Genomic DNA, 17,962 nt, shown 5'->3' with positions numbered 1-17,962 from the left:
TCTTTCCCAAAGGACTCCACACAACAAGATTATTAACTAATCCCTTCTCATTGCACGGTACCCATACTAGGATAAACTCTTTCCTATCTGGCTTCTCAGCGTACAGATCAGTTCTAAAAGCCCATACCATACTTACTCCAGTAATTCAGCCTTTGCAGTATTGTTGTTAATTTGATTTGACCAGTCAGCATGAAGAGTAAAGTTACCGTAATTGCTATAGTACTCTTGTTACATGGATCTTTAATTTCCTATGATCCTGTCCCTACATTACCACTATTGTTTCCAGGCCTACAAACAACCTGCAGTTTTTTTTCTGGTGTTCTTAGCTCCACCCATATTGATCTTACATCTTGATTTTCTGAGCTAATATGCTTTCTCACTTTGTTCTAATTTCATCCTTGGCTAACAACACCACCCCAACTCCTTTTCCTTTTTGCCTGACCTTCATAATTGTTGAAGGTCTTTGAACATTCACCTTGCAGTTTTGGTCATCTTGCAGCACTGTCTCCATCATGTTAATCATATCGTATTCATTTACAGCTATTAACGCTGTTAATTAGCCCACCTTATTACAAGTGTTGTAAATATTTGGGGTTATTATTTAACCATAGTCTAAATGTTGTCCAGGTCTTGTTGCATGTGGGTAGGTAACTGCTTCATTATGTAAGAATTCCTTACTGGCTGGCCCACAGAAGGCAAAGAGTGGTTGTTGAAGGGTCATATTCTAGGTGGAGGTCGGTGACCAGTGGTGTACCTCAGGGATTTGTACTGGGACCCTTACTATTTGTGATTTTTATAAACGACCTGGATGAGGAAGTGGAGGGGTGGGTTAGTAAGTTTGCGGATGACACAAAGGTTTGGGGTGTAATGGATGGTTTGGAGGGCTGTCAGAGGTTACAGAGGGACATAGATAGGATGCAGAGTTGGGCTGAGAAGTGGCAGATGCAGTTCAACCCAGATAAATGTGAAGTGGTTCATTTTGGTAGGTCAAATATGTTGGTGGAGTATCGTATTAATGGTAGGACTCTTGGCAGTGTGGAGGATCAGAGGGATCTTGGGGTCCGAGTCCATAGGATGCTCAAAGCGGCTGCTCAGGTTGACTCTGTGGTTAAGGAGGCATATGGTGTATTGTCCTTCATCAATCGGGGAATTGAATTTAGGAGCCATGAGGTATTGTTGCAGCTATGTAGGTCCCTGGTCAGACCCCACTTGGAGTATTGTGCTCAGTTCTGGTCGCCTCACTACAGGAAAGATGTGGAAGCCATAGAGAGGGTGCAGAGGAGATTTACAAGGATGCTGCCTGGAATGCGGAGCATGCCATATGAAAGCAGGTTGAGGGAACTCGGCCTTTTCTCCTTGGAGAGATGGACGATGAGGGGGGACCTGATTGAGGTGTACAAGATGATGAGAGGTATTGATAGGGTAGATAGTCAGAGGCTTTTCCCCAGGGCTGAAATGGTGGCCACAAGAAGACATAGGTTTAAGGTGCTGGGGAGTAGATATAGAGGAGATGTCAGGGGTAAGTTTTTTTTTCTCAAGAGAGTGGTGAGTGCGTGGAATGGGCTGCCGGAAACGGTGGTAGAGGCAGATAGGATAGGGTCTTTCAAGAGACTGTTAGATAGGTACATGGAGCTGTGTGAAATAGAGGGCTATGGGTAAGCCTAGTAATTTCTAGGGTAGGGACATGTTTGGCACAGCTTTGTGGGCCGAAGGGCCTGAATTGTGCTGTAATTGTTCTATGTTCTATGTAAATTTGAGATGATTGGTCTTCGAGAATCGGAACTATTTTCCACTGTTGTGGGTAAGATTCTAGGCAGTAAGAGTCCTTCCACTTCATCCATCTTCACTTAAATTTTGATGGAGTGCTTGATGATGTTCTCAGTTAAAATGCTGTCTTGATATCAAGGGATTTATTCTCACCTCATCTCAGAATTTTTTCTCTTTGTTGCATGTTTGGAACAAGTCTGAGTAAGGTTTGAATTGGCTGAACCCAGATGAGCAACTGTGAGTCATTGGTGAGTCATTTGCCACTTGGTAGTACTATCACAAGCTGTTTGAGAGTAGATTAATTACGTAATAATAAACTGCTTTGATTTTCCCTGTTTTTATTTGGAAGGACCTACCTAGCTGATTTTCCAGATTGTTGGGTAGATGCTATGCAGATGTTTCGTTGATACGAAGTAATTTGGTATTAGGCTATGGTTTTTGGAGCTTTGCTGGTCTCTATATCTTTTCTATTCACTATATAAAAGCCTAAGCCATTAGGAAATAACATATATTTTTCTTTAAGAGAAGTCCAATGATAGAATAAAGCTCATGTTACCGTGTTGTATGACAAATGTCATCAGATTCTAATTGGAGATTACCAAATTTTGCCTTGATAGTTGGAGAATTGATTTGATTTAGAACTGGCATATGAGCTGTTGCCTTGTGTTTTGGTGGTCAGCACATTGCTTTGGTCAGCAACAATCTGTGATGTATGAGTTGAAGAAGTTTTGGAAGAATTCAAATCACTACTTAAAGTGGATTACAACCCCTCATATTGTTGACTATTTTTGGAGATTTCAAAAATATGAACCTTTCAGCAAAACCAAGTGGACAAGTTAAGGCTAAAATATTCTGGAAATATCTAAAAATGCATTTGAATCTGAATGTGCATTGTTTGCTTTGTGATTAGAACTCCAGCCTACAAGAGGTTATTCTGTAAGTAGTTGTTCTGCAAGAAATTGGTGGAATATCTACTATTGGGATGATGGATCACTGAGTGTCCACAGAGAGTAATAGTTAGCTACTATTTGACTTTTACTTCTGGTCTGTCAAGATCTTAATTGCAGCCAAAAATGTGAAATGATGGTTTGAAGTGCTAATATGTCGTGAGTTTGTTGCCAGGAGAAATGTGCTGAATTAGCATCATCTTAGAGTGTAAATGAATGCTGAAGATTTTCCTTTTATAAAATGAAATTGGGAACAGATGCCTTCTAATTGAAAGCATGCATTATTAGATATGAAGTTTATGTTGGTGTTCACAGTTTGCATGTGGGTGTACAGAAAAAATGCCCTGTAATTACACTCAGTTAATTGGAGAAAAGTGTGCTAAAGCTTAAGCAGATGCAGTTTGCTTTCCAGTTTGTGTAATGCATACTTTTTCATCTCACCCAGTGTCCCCTGGTTTTATATTTTCAGCTTTTAAGGCTGTGAGAAATTACTTATTGCTTTGGAGTAAAACATATTAACTGGTAGTATTGGGAATTTGGTACTGTGTTCCAGATGCTTGGATTCTCTCCTTAATATTTTGTTTTGCATTACTATTTTATAAGCTTGAAGCATTTGGCTGTTTGGTATTCTGGAAAATGCTACATTTTAATTGAGTAATACATGATAGAAGTGTAAATGAAACAGATAAGTTTTGTTTAATGATTTCTCTATCTCATCAATTTTATTTTCTATATTGAGTTACTCATACCTGATGTTGTGTACATTTCCAGGGAAAGCTGAGCACAGATCCCAGAGAGTGGCAGACCTAATTGTCATGAAACTATTTCACTGAGAGTAATGCATTTGTGAATCTCCATTGAGGCAAGGATTTAAATTGTATAAGGTTGAGATTATTGATATCATTGTGTTCCTGTTTCTTTAACTGTTAAATATTGAAGAGAAATTGACTGTTCCTCAAATTGAAGGTATTAGGCTGCATGTGGAGTAGGAGTAAAGATAATATGCACCTAAATGAGCAAACACAGAAAATACTGCAGAATAAACTGAAGATTTTATATTTCAGTTAACACTATAATTGGAGTCCATGACCTTAAGGTTAATTGGCCACTGTAAATTGCCCTTACAATTTATGGAAACGTACAAAGAAAAGTTGATGGTTATGTGGGAAGAATAAAATGGGTTAAGGTAGGATTAGTGTAAGAGGGTGCTTGATGATCGGCACGGACTTGGTGGACCAAAGGGCCCACTTCTGTGCTGCAGAAGCAGTATTTGGATAGATATTCCTGATGGTAAATTGAATGTAACCTGATGCCAGAATCAAAATGAGTAACAGGTCTTAAAAGTACAGTGCAGTTTTTATATTACATTTTTGAGCACTTTCAACGATGTATGTTTTTATTGATTATCAGTGTATATTTATTTCTTATTTTCCAGGATAATGGAAGAACACCTGCAGGCTTCCGATATGAAGGTAAGGATGGCTGCAGCTAAAACTGATTTTATTAGAAGGCAATTTGAAAAACAAAATTTACCTGCCTCAATGTTTACTCTTTTTTGGGCTATAATTCTGAGCACACCAAGCAGCCTCTGGTACTGTAATCTAATGTCATTATTCACGTGAATCTTGATGGTTCCAGCAGACTGTTCAATCAAGTCTCAATGCTGTCTTTGTCCAATGTCCGGTCACAAGTTGTTCAACCAAGAGTCAGAGGGTAGAGATCAGGCACTGAAATCTCAAGTAACGTCTTCCTTCCACCCCTCCTCCCTTTTACCCAGGGGCACTGCAGCTAATGGTAGAACCCCCACCAATAACCTAATTGAAATTGTAACCTAGCACTGTTGTCCTTCCTTACAGAAATTGTTGTTAGATGAGGTTTGCTTTCTTTTTTCCCCTCCTGATGACATGTGGCCACAATATTGAAATTTAAAGCAAGCATACAAGTAAGCATTAATTGTTGATTGTTGTAATTCTGATAACATAACCAAAAACAATTCAATAAAATGACTAAGTAAATACTAAATATTCCAATTTTTTTTCCAAAGTCAAATTTTAAAGCATCATACCCAATTTGAGATGTTCAGGGAATTTTGTATTGCAGCATATACTGTGTTGAGTTGGTATTCATCATGTAAATTAGCATGATACTTGTTTTACTTTGATCCATGTATGCACTTTGTAGCAGTGTAACCAAAGGTTTTTTTCTGGGTGTAATTACTTAATTCCATACAGATTGTTGCTTAAAATTAAAGATAGGGAAACAGCGTGCTTTTGCTGGATATGGATTTCAAATTAGAATGAATTCTAAAATGTGTGTAAAAAAAAATTTCTAAAAGATCTTAATAATCATCATGTTCTCTAACGTTATTTTCCCAAGTTCCCAATTTCCATCTGCAGATAGTATTGAATGTGGACATTTTGAAAATAATGTTGTTTTTCTTCAGAATGACAGGATGATTTAAGGCTGTTTCAGCTTTTCTGCACTTTGGACTGTAATATTTAATTACATACGACTGGATCATATCTCCTGCATTTTAATATTAGATGAATATTCATCTATCTGATTCCCACTGGGAATCGTGATACAGAAAGTAACCATCAAGTCCGTGCTGGTTCTTTGTAAAGGAATCCTGTCAGCCCCACTACTTTGCTGTTTTCTCAGAGAGCTGCAGATTATTTTCCCATGCACCTATCCATTTTCCTTTTGAAAGTTTTGATTGATTCTGTTTTGACCATCTTTAGGCGGTGATATGAATTATTTTCTGAGTGAGAAAAAGATTCACTCACATGATCCCTGTATCTTCTTCTCATCAAGTTAAATCTGTGTGCCCTGGAAATGGGTTTCAAATTAGAATGAATTCTAAAATGTGTGTTTAAAAAAAATCCCTGAAAGATTTTAATAATCATCATTTTCTCTAACATTATTTTCCCAAGTTCCCAATTTCCATCTGCAGGGAGTATTGAACTGCTACTGTAAATGGCTTCTCTCAGTTTACATTATCTAAACCTCTCATGGTCTCGTACACCTTTGTTAAATAACACTTGGTGTTAACAATTTAACCTAAAGAGGAGATCATGCAGAACTTTAAAAGTTTACAATGAATGGGTCTTAATTACAACAGAGTCTGCATGTGAGGCTAAATTGAAGCTTTAATCTCATGCTCATAAGTAATTTTTATGTATGCTTCCATAAATGATATGTTAACATTACAGATAGAGGACAAGGCATAACATTAGAGTTAGAATTTGGATTCAACATTATATTTCCCACGATGAGTTCTTAATGTCATTTGAGCTTGTATGAAGGCCAGTTGCTTTTCCACCGTGTAAGATATGGAGGCCACAAAATATCCTTGGATCAACTGTTCAACATGCCACCAGTAAGCTTAAGAACAGTTAGTTTTATTTGTCAACATAAAGCTAATGGACACCAGTATTAAAGCAATAGCTGTCACTGCTAAGACATGTATGAGGCTGGACTAACTATTTCAAAGCTGGGTAGAGAGCACAAGCATCAATGATCAGGATAGAGGTCTCAGGATGTATCCCAGTCAAGAATCCTCTTGTCTCTGGGACCAAAGAGAGATTGAGCTCCATCTCACATTTATTCCTCCCAAAACTACACACACCAGCCTGTTCTCAAAGAAGCTCTGATTTTACCAGATCACTTGCTAAAAGTTCACCCCAAAATAACTGAATAATGTGAAAAATATGTTTTATATCATTAGAGCTATCATTTTGTCCTGATGATATTTATCAATAATGTAATTTTAACTATTAAAGGAAAGACAGTGTTTCCCGCAGCTGCCTCTCGGTTGATGGAACCTTCTCTGTTGCCAAGGACAAACACTTTATCGTGGCTTAGAGCTCACAGCATTTCAAACACAGGTTCTTTCCAGCATTAGATTTTAGCTGCCATCATTTCAAGGTTACAGGATTTTACCTTGGGTATTCTTACAACAGGGAGTGAAAATGATCACTTTCCAGTATTCTCATGTACATGTTTGAAATGGCATAGTATAGTAAAAGTGCAGGAGTACGCTTTTGTTCTTTCTATGAGTTGACAACGTGCATTGCACAATGAGAGCTCAAAATCTAACGATGAAAGAATATATTTTAAAGTTGGACATGTTGACGATGTCTTAAATTCTGCTTTCTTAAAGATTCATCAGACTGATTCCATAGAATCTTTAAGTTTCCACATGTGGCTCAGACAGAGATGTAAATTGCATAGTTGCAAAGTTAATGCTGAAACTAGATATGTAGCCAGATACTGAATTTCGGCTTTGTTGCAGAACACCGGTGAAAAAAATGTTTGTTTACATATGTATAATGTTTGAGTATGCCAGAAATATCTTGCTATATTAGATCCTTAAATATATCATTAATATTTTAATGCAGTATGTTAACCTGTTGTAGGTACAGATAAGAATAGATTTAATCTTTAGGAGTTAACAGTTGATTTGCAGGAATTCATGAACCATCAGTGACTAGCATAATCCCAATTGTAGCATTCTTTGCACTTAGGTAGAACATCCACATTTTAAGGTATTAATTTTTAGGAAAAAATAATCTGCGCATAACATGTAAAATGCATATGGCATAAAGATTACAGAGGAGTCCCGGCTATCCTGTGAATTCCTGTGTATCTTGCAACCAGATCATTTGCCTGCATCTTTAAGAGGAGTCTGTAAAGCATGTGGAAGGTGAAAGAAGAAAGGAACAGTTAGTTATTGAGGGCACTGTATAATGGTATGCAATGACATATTGCTTTTTGTTAAAGAAAAAAATGGCAATAGATATTTAAGTTGTTCTTGGTATTATCAACCGATAAGCAAAAAGTTGACCGGAAATAAAACATGGTTTAGTTGGGCAAATTCTCAAGTGGGATTGTTTAATAGTCAATTATGTGCATCAAAAGAGTAAGAAGTCTGGGCTTGTACTACCCCTGAGTCCTGTTGGTTGGTTTCTCACATGGCTGTAGCAATAACTAGGAAGGAATGGGAACTTGGCTATTCTGTAATTTAAAAGTTTGTTCTGTTTATAGCCAGTCAGCTTCAAATAAAAACAGACTATAAATTCTGACTAAACTAGCACAGGATCTTCAGACAGGATTTGCCTGGAGGGTTTGCCCTGTTTCCTATTGCACTCTGCATGAATCAGGTAAATTTACTCTGAGTTTAACTAAAACCACGCTTTGCAGAGGAACAGTTAATCCCTATCCCATTTGATGTTTGTTACTTTGCAATACATTCACCTAATTCCCTGGCAGGTAGTGGACAAGTGCAGACTTGCATTATTGCCAAGATTTGATAAATAAATTCAAAAAGGCATAATCATAAATTTTAGTTACATGATGTAAAGTTGAAATTGTTCTATTGAAATTAGGGGTTGAAAAGTTTTCTTTTAGCTGACAGCTAATCTACATCTGTTAGAGTGGAGTTGGGTTTAACTATGTTCAGCCATTCCAAAGCAGCGTTAAGGCATCTGTTTCCAAAAATACCTGCTGTTTCACATCTACATAAGGCAAACAGGTTGCCTTATTTAAACCATATTTCTGTTCTTTCAGTAGCAAAGAATATTAATTGAAACTTTTATCCTAATTACTGAAGTATTCTCTTTACTGTTAGTATTTATTAAATTAACAATATACCATAAAGTAACAAAGAATTCCATTGTTGTAAACAGATTTTGCAGATGAGTTATTTGGCAGCTTCTAGTTCTCTTTCTCCCCTTCCAGTTCCAACCCACACTCAAAAACAAATTTAATTGCTAAATACTGAATATATCTGCATCTAAAATCCCACTTGAGAATTTAAAGAGGAGAATCATAATAGCATGAAAATGGGAATTGGATTGATAATTTACATAACTCTCAGTGCCTAAAGATGTTAAAAATATTTTAAAACAGCTTGTTTGAATTATAGTTCTGTGATAATTTTTTTCTTGCTCTGGCTTCATTTAAGAGAAAAGATGAAATTTAATTAGATTTGTGGTTTACTGGAGCCACACACAGATGCAGGAGGAACTCAGTGGGTCAGACAGCATCTGTGGAGGGAAATGGACAGTTAATGATTCCTGCAATTTAAGTCACTTTTGAGGTGATAGTAACTAATCCTATTGCATTTTCTCTAGACTGTTCAGCAATTGGCAATCTGAAAGGGGAACATCCAATTGACAGAGTCAGAAACTTCTGTTTCAGCCAATTTGTGCAAGGTGACCAGGTTGCAGTAAGATTTCAATGGAGTCCAAGCCCATTGGGTAAGTCGGAAACTGGTTATAAACAGTCATTCAGAAGTGATGTTAAATTTGTCTTGGAAGATTAGTAGTGTGCCAGGATTATTTTAAATAACAATTGTAAAAAATCACTAATTTGAGAGACAGACATTAGCCTTTAACAACCACTAAACCCAAAAACATCATGAAATATTTTCATCTTATTAGTAACTCATTCTATAGCCCACCAAATGTATGTAAGAAAAGTCATTGTTGACTCTGATTTGTCTCACAGTATCACTACTCTGAACATGTTTTTAAACATTTTTGACAATAGCTACATTTTTGTCTTTATCATTTCTTTGTGAGCATTTAAACTACATGTCCTTAAGCTTAAAGCAAAAGCCATTTGGACATAGGGACAAAGAAAATAACTTCAAAAATCAGAAGTAAACTGGATGTGGCTGAATCAATCACAATCATAGCAAAAGCGAGGCTGTAAATTATGTTATCTTACTAAGTGTTCTTTTGAATTGGGAGTTAATGACCAAATCTAAAAACAATCATTTGGTTAGTTACTTTGAAGTAATTTTTTTGTTTAGGACTGCTCAATGACTTGGTATGTGAATAGATCTTTATGTTATTAAGCAGTCCACTGTGTTTGAAAATGATTTTCTTCCATTCCAGTTTTGTGGTTCTGAGGTGACTAATGAGGCCAATGTGGAAACTGTAGATTCCTCCACATATGAGGCAGAAGGTAGCTAACTGGGTAGTCTGTAAGGTGTTTCAATGCATGGCCTCTTTGTTCTTAATACCAGCCTGAATGCCCTTTCTCCTCTTTGAGTGGTTGTGGGCCAGATTTTCCAGGAGTTAGTGGGAAAATTACACTTTTTCCAGAAAGCTTTGAGCACATTCTGAATCTTTTTCTCTTTCTACCTGGGAATCTCCTCTCATGATAGAGCTCAGAATAGAGTGTTTGTGGTAGTTATCTGGAGTCAGGCATGCAGAAAATGTGGCCTGGCCAGTGCAGCTGTCTGAGAATAACAATGCCCATGGTGCTGGGATGTTGGCCTTGGAGAGAATGCTGACATTGATTTGCTGCTTCTTCCTGTGAACTTGGAGGATTTTGCAAAGATAGTGTTGGTGGTACTTTATCCTTGAGGTGTCTACTATTGGTTGTCCAGGGCTCAGAAACATATAGGATGGCAGGGATCACTACTGCCTTGTAACCATGAACTTTCACCAGGTCTGGGGACTTCAACTTCAAATATTCTTTTCCTGGATAAGAACATGGATAGGAGAGGTTTAGAGGGATATGGGTCAAACATGGACTATCTTAGGTGGGCATCTTGGCTGACATGGACTATTTGGACCAAAGGGCCTGTTTCCATGCTGCATTATCCTATGACTCTACTCCATTGACTCAAGGCTATGCTGATGGATTGAGGCACTGGTGTTTTTTTTAATCATTGGATGTCTGCCTTTGCTGAGCGGTGACTCCGAAGTTTTCCAAGGTCTCAACTGAACCTTCATTGTCAGAGGACAATTTGGTACAGTTGGGAAGGTTGGTAAAGGACTTTTGCCTTGCAGAGTTTAGTGCATCCTCTCATATGCTTTGGTATATGAGTCAACAATGTCTTGGAGCTGGACCTCCGAATATGCACAAAACACAGGCGTCGTCTACATACTGTTGCTCAACTAACAAGGTCTGGGTGACCTTGGTTCTAGAATATAATGGATGTACACTTAACAGTTTTCCATTACATGTGAAGATTAATTCCATTCCCATGGAAATAGATGACTGAAGTGCCAAGGCGCTAAGTCTGGTTCAATTCCTGATGTGTGCCGATTTAACAGACATCCACTAGGCATTGGCACAGCACTTGGCCTTGATGATCTGCAGGGAGGAAATACTAGCTAAAGTGGTTAATCATTAAAATTCTAATACAACCCATTTGTAGCATTTCTCTTTCTCTGGCACTCCCACCCTTCTCATTTTCCCTTCTATCTTGGAGAAGCTTTATAATAGTGGTAAACTACTTCACTTATATAAAACTAGGGAATTGCTGGTTCATTGGATTTGTCAGAATGAGGTTTGAATGTAATGAAGCAATGTTTATTTTCCTGGAGCAGATCTCAGTGTACCAGAATCAATGCGCTGATGATTGCAGCACATTAAATTTGAACACTGTGTCCTTGCAAAAGGCTATACTTTATATTTGTCTGATGAACAGTTGTTTAGCACTCTTGTAAAGACAGGGCACTGACAGAGAGTTCCTCCAGTTAAAAAAAATCCTTATCCATTGTGTATCAAAGATGATAAATTTTGTCTCTTTAACCTCTTAATAATTGGTTCCAAACTAGATCCTCTATCAAAAAGGACATTGGGTCTCTGGAATTGCTCGTCTACAGATGGACTGTTTGAGTTAAACGTTTCCAGTGTTTTGCCTATCCTTTCAAACCCCTCCAATAATTTTAAAGACTTCAATTCAGTCATCCATGGGTTGGCTTTTTTTTACAGAGGAGATAGTCCCAGTCAGCTTGTTGAGTATTTTCTAATATTCACAATTTCCCAGTTCTGGTAACATTCTTGTAGTATTATTTAATCTTCTCATATACATTTTATCCTAATTGTAATATGGAAAGTAGCACAATATTGTATTATATTGTATCATCTAATATTTAGTTGATCTTCTGAGTTTAATATTCAGAAGGGCTTAGAAGATGATCCTAAGGCTATACCAAGAAGCCAGATTTGATGGAGTGCTATGACCAAGTAGAAAATGTCTCCAAAAACTAGTCTCTATAGATGAAATTATAGTTTTTGAGATTATTGATCTGATCTCGGGTTATTCTACCTGGATGGTGCAAGGTGATTTAGAGCACCTTGCATGTGTCCAGCATTAGAATGTTACAGGATGGGTCAGATACCCCCAGGAATGATCATGTGAAAGAGAGATCCAAAAGAAATGAAAGAGAACAAACCTTGATCTTTGCTTAGTATTACCCAACAATAAAAAGTTAGAAAATATAGATTTTGCAGACAGTTGCAAAGTTACTGAAGTATTTGGCTATACTCATTTAAGAATACATTCATGTAATAATACATGAATTTCCTTCATGGCAGCAATATTTGATGCAGAGCTGCATAAGGAGACATTAAACAGGTGACCAAAAGTTTGTTCAAAGGTTTTAAGGAGGTTCTTAAAGAAGGAGAATGGGGAAAAAGGAAGGAACGGAGTGGAGAAGCCTAGGGAGAGAATGCCTCTAGGTATCGTCCTAGATCTTTGTTTTTCTTGAAATCTTAAATATATTTAAAGTGGATAAAGGATACTGAAAATAGTATTTACACAAAAATGGTTTGTATTGATCCCTGGGTTCAAAGGATCAAATGGATAACAGTCCAATACTGAAGCAATTTAACTTCTAGGAATCAATTTGTACATTACGACATATAAAAAGATCAGCATTGTAATATGTATAAATTGTGGCTAACATTAAAAGAGGGGTGTAATCAACTTTAAATATAGGGTGTCTGCAAACAATATCATAGTCTTTAATTAATAATAATCACAGTGTATTTGGTTCATTCAGTCAATCCATCTTCTAAGATGGATACCATAACCTGATTTGATCCCAGGTAGGGCATTAAATTCATTGAACTATTGTTCTGAAAAGCAATGCAATTGTTATGTTGAACTGCAATCTTGTTTTAAAAATACAACTCTTTGTTTATGATGTTAACCAAAGAATGTAGAATGGGTCTGCTTTGATTCATTTGATATTGGTAATCTGATGCTCTACAGAAACACATCAAACTTGCAAGTAATAAATGAGACAATGTTGAGGCATGCACCTTTAATTGTTCATTCAACAGACTAGCAAATCGGAATGTGGCTAGGGGCTTAATCTGTCACAGGTTTAAACTCCTCCCTTTGTAGTTCACACGCCATCACAACTGAGATTTTATATAGTGGAACATGCAAAACTAGTCTGGCAGACTAAAATTTATCCATGTTGTTGAGACAGAATCTGTTGGAGACTGAGGTTATGTGATTTTTGAATGAAAATACTTTAATGCCTCTGCCATGTTTGGAATATGAATCGATTGTAATGTTTTCATAGAAGCCTTAGGTAGAATGCGATTAAACAAGAGTGGATAAAAGACTTTTGTATAGAAGTGACCATAACAGACAATTTCTAAAGTTATCAATTACTTCAAATACAGTTCTGATATTTTCCTAATTAAGTGACTCAATTCATTTTTTTTATTATTCAGTGGGTCTCAGGTACAGGTATAACAATGCAGTTGGAAATATAGAACTTGAATTTATATTGCTTCTGGGGATGCCCCAAAGTTCTTTGTAATTGCTAAATTTCTTTCAAAATGTAATTTTTATTGTAAATGCAAAAGCTGATTTTCTTACAGCAAGTTCCATGGAACAAGCATCAGTGTAATGTAGAGCGCAAACAAGTTGTCCTTGCCCAAGAAGAAGAATCTGTTCTAGTGATTATAGTGAGGGATAAATATTGGCCAGAACATATAGTTAGTGCCTGCTCTTTAATGTCTTGGAACTTTTTTATGTCTGCTTCACTGAAAAGACATGGCCACAGTTTAAATTTTTATGTTCGTTCTTGTTTACTTCTGCCACTTTTAGAATAAGTTACCTAGGCTTGTGGGTTTCTTAGCAATACATTTTCAGTGACAGAAGCAACCAAAGAGTTGCTTGCATACTTTACACTCACAAAAAGGTTAAGACCCAGATCATTTTGTGAGAAATGTGACCCAGCAGAAAGAATGAAAAGGATCAGAATGCCCCTTTGCCTCTTCCACACCTGCAGCTCATTCCTTGACTATACATGTGATTTTGATACGTATGAAAGAGCAGTGAGACAATGCTATAGTGATCTGCAGAGCTGTCTGCCTTAATGGCAGGAATTTGTTTTCTTTTCCCCCCCCCTTGTAATTTGTTAATGCAAGCCATTGTTTCTTCCTCTGTATGGAGAAGTATGCACACGTTGCTTGCAGCTGCTTTGGAGCATTTTGGCATGCCTTTATAGATTTTTAATTACTTTTGAGGCAATTATAAAGTAAGTACCCTTGGTTAATACAGTACATGATTTGAAAAAAGAAAATACATAAAATATGAGATCATGCAGCTTAATTAATGTAGATTATTTGGCTGGCACTCAATAACTGCAGCAGAACCAAAGAGGTGGCATGCTTAACCCATTCCAAAGACACTAGAAATGTACCATTTCTTTCACTCCATTGATTAATGTTCAATCATTAAAGTAACACACTTCCTGGATTAATTTGGTACTCTGTAGGGTGGCTGTTTTATTTATTTTATTTAAAATATAAACTTTTTCTTGTATGAATTTTTTAATGAATATAAAACAGTGCATGGCTTTCTTTATATTCATAGTTGTGGCCAGTCTATACATTTGCGTGGAAGCCGGTCTATACATTTGCAGTGTCGTTAAGTTGATGCATTCTATGTACCAATGCCACTTGTGGCCTTTTTAAACAATACGGCCTTGGTGTGTTTAAGAGGCTGTTACACAGAACTCAACCCCTCGATTGGCAGCAAAACCTTAGGTTGCAGTACTTCGCCTTCACATTAGCTGCACCAAGCATTTGCCATCCATAGTGCATTCACCAGTGCATTTGTTCTCATGTAGTCTTGCAGCCTGGAATGCGCCAGATGGCAACATTTATTTTGGACATCTTGTATTGGAAGACCAAGAAATTTTGGGCAGACCAAAGGATGTTTCACCAAGCTGATGATTTATTAGCAGCATTTGATTTTTGTCTCGATATGCATCCCTGGGAACAGCTTGTAGGTCGAAGAGTCCTTTGTTATCCTCTGTTACACAGCTGCTTTGGATGAACCTCTGCAAGGACCCTTGCATCGTTTTCCAAACTGCCTTTGCAAACACACAGTCCACGAGGATCATTTCATCCTCGTTGTAGCTGTTCTGAGGGCAAGATGCATTGGGAGTGAGACTCTGACCATGCAGAAAGGGTCCGGCAGGGAGGGCCCTTCTCACTACCGGCCAAGTGAGAACTTGATGCTTGTTGGTGACTTCTGGCAATGAGGCATTCTGCCAAATGGTTTGATATTCTGGAGACTTAGGAGACTGCAGATGTTGGAATCTGGAGCAAAAAAGCTACTGGAGGAGCTTGTCGGGTCAGGCAGGTTTTGGTTTTTGGTTTTGATAATCTGGGAGGAAGCCATCCCACAGGATTCATCATGTCCTTCTCCCGCAAGGTCTGCAGAATGATCTGTGGCTGACCACTGCCTGATAGACTTGTGTCAAAGGTGTTCTTCTGAAGGAACTTTTTTTTTACAAAGGACAGGTAATGTGGCAATCTCCAAATGAATGGAACGTTGCGTAGCTCATGCTCATACTTGGCAACAATGGGGACAGGTGGAACCTCAGCATGCTGTGACACTTGGTGTTTGTGTACTTTGGTTCTACACACAGCTTGATGCAGCCGGACACAAAGGTGGCTGTTAGGACGGGGGTAATGTTCGATACACTTTCTCTCTCATTTTCAGGAGACCTGTGCATCACGGCCTTTCGGATGTGATCTATCTTGGATCCACAGATGAAATGGGGGATGGCTTGGGTCACTGCCATGGCAGAGGAGCTAATATGGGCAACACCTGCACGATGTGCAGAAGCACTCCATGTGCATGGCAGTTTTGATCTGAGTGCTCCTACTGCCTGGCATTGTCACCCCTCATATGTCCACATCCTTCCCGATGGATTTGGAAAAGGGGTCTACGCAACACAGAAGTAAGACAGTGGGAGAACCCCGCCTGACTCCAGAGTTGATGGGGAAGCTACTTGTTTCCCACCCACTAATTTGGACTGTACTACTGATGTTTGTGTAGAGCAATCGGATCCAATTTCTGATTTCCAACCCACCTCCCAACCCATTTTGGTGAGCACGTCCATCATGTACGTGTGTGATATCCTGTCAAAGGTCTTCTTGTGGTCTTCTCATCTCAAGGCAAGTGTCTGCCCTTCTGTTCTGCACAGAAGCGATAGTATCTCTGAACAGCATGAGGCTGTCAGAGATTTTCCTACCAAGATTTTACAACACAGGTTTGGTCTGGGTAGATCACCTGTCCCAGAACAGACTTGCTTTGATTGGCAATAACCTTGGACAGGATCTTGTAATCTACGTCCAACAGTGAAATGGGTTGCCAATTCCTGATGTGCACCCTCTCTGTCTTCTGCTTGTAGATGAGGGTGATGATGCCCTTCCTCATGGATTCTGACATACTACCAGCTATTGTACACTCGTAGCGTTGTACACTTCCAGCAGGTATGGACCCATACAGCCCAATAGAACCAAGTACAATTCAGCCAGTAAGCCGCCGCTTCCATTTTTTTCCTCTCAAGGGCACAGAGGTGGAGACTGTCAGTTCCTCCAGGGTTATTGGCTGGTAAAGACTCTCCTGCTTGCTGTCATTTAAGGAGAACAGGTGTGAAGGAGAACAGGTTGTTCCAGGAAGCTTGGCTGTCTGTGGCCTTCCTGTCATACATACTAGCATAGAAAGATATGCTGATCCTCGGACTGGTTTATTCTTGAAACTCTTAATGTTGGTTGCCGTACATGAGTGATTTCCTCTCCAGTTTTATTTCCATAGTTAAAGCCAATTTGAGTACTCCTTTATTTGAAGGTGACTCATCTTCATAGTATTGATTTATCTATTTTGTACAATTGACTCCTTTTAAATGAATCAAAATAGACATGATTAAGTATTCATTCACTCTTGGGCAGTTTGTTGAAACCAAAGATATGGATGTCTCACCAGCCATTTGATTTTCTTTTTTTAAAAAAAGTCCTCCTTCCTTATTAAAACGAAACTGTTAAACTACCTGCAATGGTTTAAATACTTCAGCTCTGTTGTCCACATTGTCATTGACATTAATTCAGACTGAAATCATTCACTGCAGCATTAATTAGAATGGTGCAGGAAACTCGGCTGCAGAACAATGGCTTCATTGAATCATGACCCTTGCTTTGCTAATCCCTAAGGGAAGCATGAGATGATAAAGAAAATAGCTGAATGTTTCTCAGATTACAGGGCCCAAAGAAACTGTACTGCTTCCATTAGACTGAAGAAATGCAAGGAACAAGTTGTGTTCAATAAGTTTATGGTTTCTTTAAGTAATTCATTTGTACCATGCAAATTAACATTAAGTTTAAATTCTCACTGTAAAATCAGCAAGATATTTAGCACAGAGAAAGTGTGAATTTGGTAAAGTTTGAATTACTTGATAGAGCAGTTTGTCTTTGTGACCTGTGTATTGGAAACTGATATTTAACAGAAAAATCAGTTAGAACTTCATCCTATAAGGAACTGAGAAAACAACAGCAGAAAAAGTAGAGATGCATACAAACATGCACACACGTAGGCAGAACAAAGGAGTCTTGTGGTAACAAGCCTATCTAAGAGTTGGCAGAGGCATAATCAGTTTTTAGATAAGCACTTTCTAAACAGATCCACCACGGGAACAAATAATCACATCGCAAAAATAATCACAACAGTAAAAAAAACTATAAATGCCAGAAATATGATATATACAGGTAGTCCCCAGGCTGCAACAGGGTTCCGTTCCTGAGAACTGTTCATAACCTGAACTGCTTGTGAGTTGGAAATGAACAAAAACAGTGTGTGGAACACGGTCACAGAAACAGTTTCTGTGATCCTGTCCCACACACTGTTTTTGTCACAGTAGAGTGAGCAGGTGCTGGAAGAGTGGCCATCAGCTGGCCTCACTGACTCAGTAAGTGAGTGAGTGTCTGTTCAGCGCTCCCAGCTCCGTTTAGCTTGGGGACATGGGGTTGGAGAGAGAAGGCACCCGGAAATGCCCAATTCCCACCTGGTAGAAGATGCCTGCAGCCCTGCAGCAGCCAGAAAATCTATCCCCATCCCACACAGTTATTCGTATGGTTGGGGAGAACCTGGATACAGAAAATTCTCAGCAGTTCAGTTCACATCTGTGGAT

At 38.3% G+C, this 17,962-nt stretch overlaps 1 protein-coding gene across 1 annotated transcript in view; it reads left to right on the top strand.

Moving 5' to 3' along the window:
• il17rd (interleukin 17 receptor D) overlaps positions 1–17,962 on the top strand; it is a 79,575-nt gene that overhangs the window by 29,581 nt on the left and 32,032 nt on the right. Inside the window, exons 2-3 of the mRNA XM_052017799.1 lie at positions 4,150–4,186; positions 8,849–8,974. Of these exons, the coding sequence (XP_051873759.1) occupies positions 4,150–4,186; positions 8,849–8,974 (163 nt within the window). The remainder of the gene's footprint in view (positions 1–4,149; positions 4,187–8,848; positions 8,975–17,962) is intronic.

Source organism: Pristis pectinata, chromosome 6, assembly GCF_009764475.1.
Source record: "Pristis pectinata isolate sPriPec2 chromosome 6, sPriPec2.1.pri, whole genome shotgun sequence".
Lineage (NCBI taxonomy): Eukaryota > Metazoa > Chordata > Chondrichthyes > Rhinopristiformes > Pristidae > Pristis > Pristis pectinata.
The sequence above is the reverse complement of the archived record's forward strand: the minus strand, read 5'-3'. Positions and strand labels throughout refer to the sequence as shown.